This window comes from Hyperolius riggenbachi, chromosome 1, assembly GCF_040937935.1.
Source record: "Hyperolius riggenbachi isolate aHypRig1 chromosome 1, aHypRig1.pri, whole genome shotgun sequence".
In the NCBI taxonomy this organism is placed as follows: Eukaryota; Metazoa; Chordata; class Amphibia; order Anura; family Hyperoliidae; genus Hyperolius; species Hyperolius riggenbachi.
The window spans coordinates 92,034,984-92,041,494 of NC_090646.1; the positions used below are offsets into that span (position 1 = coordinate 92,034,984).

At 42.2% G+C, this 6,511-nt stretch overlaps 1 protein-coding gene across 1 annotated transcript in view; it reads left to right on the top strand.

Moving 5' to 3' along the window:
* Positions 1-1,160, top strand: part of ABLIM2 (actin binding LIM protein family member 2) — a 226,009-nt gene extending 224,849 nt beyond the window's left edge. Inside the window, exon 21 of the mRNA XM_068276796.1 lies at positions 408-1,160. Coding sequence (XP_068132897.1) covers positions 408-521 — 114 coding nt within the window. The 3' untranslated portion in view covers positions 522-1,160. The remainder of the gene's footprint in view (positions 1-407) is intronic.
* The last annotated feature ends 5,351 nt before the right edge of the window (positions 1,161-6,511 follow it).

Here is a 6,511-nt window from a genome sequence, read left to right on the forward strand (position 1 = left end):
AGCATGGAACACTGAATAAGCAGTAGGAGGGACATAGCAATGGCAGTCAGATGAGTATTAGGGACACACAAGCCTTCATGGAAGACTTGCTAGTAACATTAATCACTTTTGCTTAGTGTATTGATTTGCTCACAAATAAAACTGACCACTCAGATTGCACTAGACAAGACAAGACAAGACAAATAACATTTATATTGCGCTTTTCTCCTTGCGGACTCAAAGCGCCAGAGCAGAGCAGCAGCCACTAGGGCACTCTGGTTTTCTTTAGTGTATTTCTTTAGGACTTTAATTATACTAATGGTTCTCTGGCATGTATAAAGTAAAATCATGAAAAATGTATACTGTTGATGTTTGCGCACAATAACCAGACCTGACTACTCAGCGTTCTCTACTGTGTCACATTGCAGAGACACTTGTCACCGGAAGACTTCCAGCAAGTCTTTGCAATGACCATCGAGGAGTTTGACCGCTTGGCGCTGTGGAAGAGGAACGACCTGAAGAAGAAAGCTTTACTTTTCTAGCCTCTGCTACGCTGTTAGCTATGTCTGGACTGCCAGTGCCACTCGCACCCATCATCAGCTTGCTGCAACGGTTGGTTTGGAATAGTGAAACAAGGCGGATGTATGGAGACGGCTAGTTCAGGCATCCCTTTCCAGCCACGCCAACATCCACTCGTGTTGCTACATTGACAGTATTCTGTGCAGCCCAGGAACACACAACGCCACTGACCACTGTAAATGAGGATTACCGCATCTTGTATGTATAACCTACGTAGCCACACATCTCATTCAAGCCGGTTTGACATATGCAGTGGATGCCAAAGACTCACATGTCAACCATGTGTGCATTCATATAGTTTATTATAGTTGTGCCGAATGCTCTAGTCAGAGAAAAAAAAAAAAAACACGTTCTGAAGGTAGCCCACAGCTATTATATCTGTACCTGCTGAAGGCCTCAAGCTGAACTCCACATATACATGTTTTTTTTTTTCACCTCAAACATGCCAATCATCTGTTTTAACAGCAGTAGAGTGTAGTACCAGGTTAGCGATCAGCAAAAAAAAGCAGAGAGTTTTGAATCAGGATGATATAATTTATTGGCTAACTTAAAGTGAATGGGAACCGCATTTAAAAAAAATGAAGCAAATACTTACCTAAGGAGAGGGAAGGCTCTGGGTCGTATAGAGTCTTCCGTCTCCTCTCTCGGTGCTCTCTATCCTGTGCTGGCTCCCCCCCCCATTTCAATCCACCACCGAAAGAGTATTTGGAAGTCTTCGGGAGCCGTAGCCTCCCAAAGACATGCGGCTCCATACTCCATACTGCACAGGCGTGAGCGTGCAAGAGAGCGTGCTTGCGCAGGTGCAGTACAGGGCCGCCCTTCTTCAGGAGCACTTGGGCTCCCTGAAGACTTCTGAAGCCTCCTTCGGCCGGGTAAAGCAGTATTTGACTAATTTAGTCAAATACTGCTACCAAGCGAGCCAGCACTGGAACGGGGGGACCAGGAGAGGAGCGGGAAGGCTCTATAGGACCCAGAGCCTTCCCTCTCCTTGGGTAAGTATCTGTCTCATTTTTTTTGAATGCGGTTCCCATTCACTTTAAAGGATATGTCAGAGGAAATTAAATAAATGAGATCTACGTACCTGGTGCTTCCTCCAGCCCCTGACAACTGATCTCTCCATCTCCGCAGCTCCGGTGTCCCCGCATCCCCTTTGTTTGGAGATACCGACCTCGCCAGGTTGGGATCTTCTGCACCTATGCGAGTGCCCACATGCTCACGTGGCCTGGAATGTTCTGCGTAGGTGCAGACGTACTGCACAGAACACTCCAGGCATCTCCAACAGAGGGGATGCCGGGACACCGGAGCTGCTGCGAGGGACAGATTGGCTGCCAGGGGCTGGAGGAAGCCCTAGGTAAGTAGATATTGCTTTTTTTATTTCCTCGGACATATCCTTTAAAGTACTTGGACTTGGCCGATAAATGGTATCATCGTGATTAAAAACTTCTGCTGCATTTTACTAATACATTATCTCTAGGATGTACTTTTCAAATAAGTAAGTCCACAGTGTGGTCTTGGAACCGCGTGTCAGTAGGGATTGTCAGTGGGATACTGATAATCCTGAGTTAAAGGACAACTATCGGTAAACGTGTTTTATGCACTGGGATGGGAATAGCTTGTCTAGGTGTCCTGCTGTAAATCTTTCCCAGCTTAATAATTCCTTTCTTGTTATAAAAGCGTCATCAAAATCTCCCTTCATTCACACAAAGCTGTGGATAAGTTCATTTGCCTAGGTTCCCTACATCTTTTAAAGTGGACCTGAACTCAGAACTTCCTCTTTGCTCTAAAAGATAAGCAACAGCATAGTAACCTTTAAAGAAAAACATTTCTTTTTTATAGTTGTTACAAATCCTGCTATAAATCTGCAGTGTGTCTACTTCCTGCTTTCATGGAAGCAGACATATTGTTAACATGTTTACCTATTAACACTGTGCCGTGGCAGTCAGCTGACACAGCTGAGGGATCAAATTATAACGTGTGCTTAGCCACAGATGAGGGGGAATGAGACAGGCTAAACCCTCTAAATACATACAGGGTGCATTTCTCTATGTTTTCTTCTGTCCTGTGCAAGAGTTCAGGAACATTTTAACCCTCTACGTTATCCATTCAGACCTGCAAAAGAGACTGCTGCAGCTGTTTTTTTCCTCCCTAGAATGAGCTTTCCAGACGTGGGGTTGCCAGGGTTGGCTGGAGTTAACAAGGCAGGATTCATGTTAAACATCCTTGATTGAAAAATACTCTGTAGTCTTCTGAGAGACCAGAGACCAGCACTGGCTGTGTTGTCACATTTCACATAAAACACAGGCTCACTTCTGCTAATGGATCGTTCCAGAGCAGCTAAATCTCAAGCAAAGTGACGCAGAGCTTTTGGCTCTGATTTTTAACATGAAAAGTGTGAAAATGCTTACACAGCTATTAAAGAGAGTCTGAATCCAACTCAAATACTTGTTTTTACCTGCTATTTGCCATAAGCAATATGACCAGTGCTGAAACGCTGCATTCCCGCGGCAGAACAAGGGCTTTATAACCCCCAAATCCCGGGGCAAAATTCCACAATTTTCTTGGTCATGGATTTTGCTACCCAGGGAGGCAGAGCGTTGTGCTGTAGCTCTGCCTCCACTGGAATAAATCTCTGTGGATCTCCACCTCTCTCCATACCTCTCAGTGAAAGAAGAATGAGAGGGTGGGGAGAGGCGGAGATTGATTGAGAGTAGAGGCAGAGCTACAGCACAAAGCTCTGCTTCTACCAGGAAGCAATCCCCGATTTTTGCCCCAGGGAATTTTGGAGGTATAAAGCACTTGTTCTGCCGCGGGAATGTGGTGTTTCAGCACTGGTCATATTCCTTTATACAAATAGCACGTAAAAACAAGTATTTAAATTGGCTTCAGACTCTCTTTAAATAATACTTGAACATTATTTTTGCATTATATTTTCATAACACTTGGTTATTGATAGTTGTCCTTTAAGGCAAATTTTGTTTAGGTATGAATTCTTTTGCAGGACTTAAATATATAAAGGCTGTTCGATATTCCACTTAAAGAGATTATCTTTTTTTGTTCAGAACTCCTACCCAATAAGAATTCACAGATACATATTATTGTTTAATTCTATATGATTTGTTTTTGATTGGCTGGACATAGTCATGTGAACACTTCCTGTGTAAGGTAACATAGGAAACAAAAGCAAGACATGATCACATGATTGTTTGATACCAGACATTCAGAAGCTTATAAATTAGCAACTTCTTCAAATGGATGACATGATTCTTCATGCCTGGTTCTTCATAACAAGAATTTCTGTAGACTAAATTGATTATACTAGTGGACTGGTGGGGCTGAGTAGGCTGTTATTAGGGGTAGTCAATGAGATGCCAATAAATGTGGGTTTATGTAGGTCATATGCTAATTTTATGTAAATCATTGCAGATTGGAAATTGACCAATCAAATGCCGCAGTTAATGATTTCTGATTGGTCTACTTCTAAGCTGCATAAACATTGTATAATTTCAGAATTATTACCATCTCATTGACCAGACTTTGCCGTGATGATGTCACTGCACGAGCCCACTGCTGGACCTAGAGTTCAGCTTTAAAGAGATTAAAATAAAAAAAAAGTTTGCTACTTACCCATGAAGAGAGAAGCCTTTGGATCTACTCACATCCTCTAGGTCAGGGCTTTTCAACCCTGTCCTCAAGTACCACCAACAGTGCATGTTTTGCAGAAAACCACAAACATGCACAGGTGGGGTAATTAGTGTCTCAGCAGAGCTGATTAACTACCTCTGTGGATTTCCACAAAACATGCACTGTTGGTGGGCCTTGAGGACGGGGTTGAAAAGCCCTGCTCTAGGTACCCTATGGAAGATCGTGGCCGTGCTCCTGCGCAAGCTCAATGATGGCTTTTTTTTTTACATACATACAGTCAACTGGTTTCAATATTGGGAATAATTTGTGTTTAAGCTCTTCAAAACTGCTGGACTCAGTTGACCAAGCTGGTCGAAAAGCTCAGAAATAGCTCTTTTGCATAGAAAACGAGTCAAATTTTTTAACTCTTCCTGTTCTGGAAAACAATATGAGACTCTTTTCTTTGCTACTGGATATTTATTATCCATGCTACACATTCAATTCATTATATCGTACGTTTATTTTCACATCAGATTTTCTTTAAAAACCATACACGTTAGCAGTAAGTGTGAGTAATACAGCGTTTCTTGTTATGTCAGATGCATACAGACCTTGCTGCCTGTCCCCCCCCCCCCCCCCCCCCACTGGCGAAACACCTGCTGAATAGTTAGGGCGTCTGCCGTCACTCCTGCTGTGGAAGTTCATGCAGTGTGCCAATTTCTCTTTCCTCCATCTCTCCCCACAATGGGTCTTCCGGTCGGGTAGTTCTGGCTCTGCAGTTTTGGTTAGAACTTCGCTTGCTGGTGCCACTTTAGAGGAGTAAAAATTTCTTAATTGCAATGTCCAGTTCTGTGCTCTCCTTACACTGTACTTCAGAACTCTTAACCCCAGAAGACCCTCTACACGTTACAGCTATATTGATAGCCTTTGTCAGGAGGTAAATGCACCTCCTCAACAATACTGTAGATTTCCCACATCAGAGGTGTTGTTCAGGTCTGTTGGGGAACAGTGGAACTTGTTATTAGCAGTGATAGCAAACCTCTCCTCCCAATAACAGGAGTTCATTTGAAAAGACGGGAAAGATATTTTCCTGCTTGCTCCATCATGACTCAGTCAGGACACATGACATTTGTAACGTCATGTGATGCAATGGGGAGTTGGCTGCAAGGAGCTAAATGCTGCTAACTAAATCTACCTTTTATAAATAAAAAATACTTAATTTGGTTATGCACTGCTCTGCAATGATAGTGAGGACCAGATGAATTCAATAGATAGGCCTCTCAGAGTCCTATGTGTTTGCTCTTGCTAACTAGCTAGTTATTACCAGAAGAGCAATGAAATGTAAAGGACAACTGAGGTGACATGTGACATGATGAGATAGACGTTTATGTACAGTGGTAAGCACATAAATAACTATGCTGTGTTCCTTTTTGCAAGAGTTAAACATCAGGTATACAAGTGACAGTTTCTTTCCGGGTCGGGACTGGGTCAGACTATAGCATAACCATCACTGATAAGTAATTACAGCCATAACATACTTTCCTGTCAGTAAATGGATTACTGGAGCAAGAAAAAGATATAAAGGGTCAATAATTCATAGATTTGAGATCTAGCATACTTCAATGAAGGTGTCATTGAGCAGAGACCATGAGAGCAAAAAAGTGAAAAACTAGATTTAAATCTCAAATAAAACTGTGGGATATCTAAAACAAAAAAAACATTTTTAGTAGGAGAAGGATAGATACAATTGTTTTTCTCATCAGTTTATTTTTACCTTAGATGTCCTTTAAAAAGTTCTATGAGAATGGTGAAAGGAAGTCTGAAGTGAGAGAAATATGAACAATATGAGATCTTCATATGGACAGCATGTTTGCTTTATCTGTGAATACAGTTTATGGAAACCCTAGTTAAGGTATAATTATATAGTTTATTACATTACAAACACAGATCCATCACGTTCTAACTCTCACAAACCTCTCCATATGTGGATACACGGGCCTCCATCTGCCTGTTGTGTGATTCAAGGTCCCCAAGCCCATACAGAGGCCAGATCTATTATTTTAGTATAATAATACTAATTCTAGCAACAATGATTATTGCATTCAGGGAAATCATTCAACCCCAGTTTGTTCATTCATTGATCTTGCCTTTATTGTGCGTGATGGGAAGATCATTCCATTCCACATCTTTACCATGACTGTAAGGAACGCCTGTATTAATGATGGAATCCCTTATGTTCCTTAAAGGGACTCAGAGCTCAGTAAACGAAAAAGACCTAGGACTTCCTCCAGCCCCATAAGGTCAGATCGCTCCCACACCGCTGTCCTCAGTC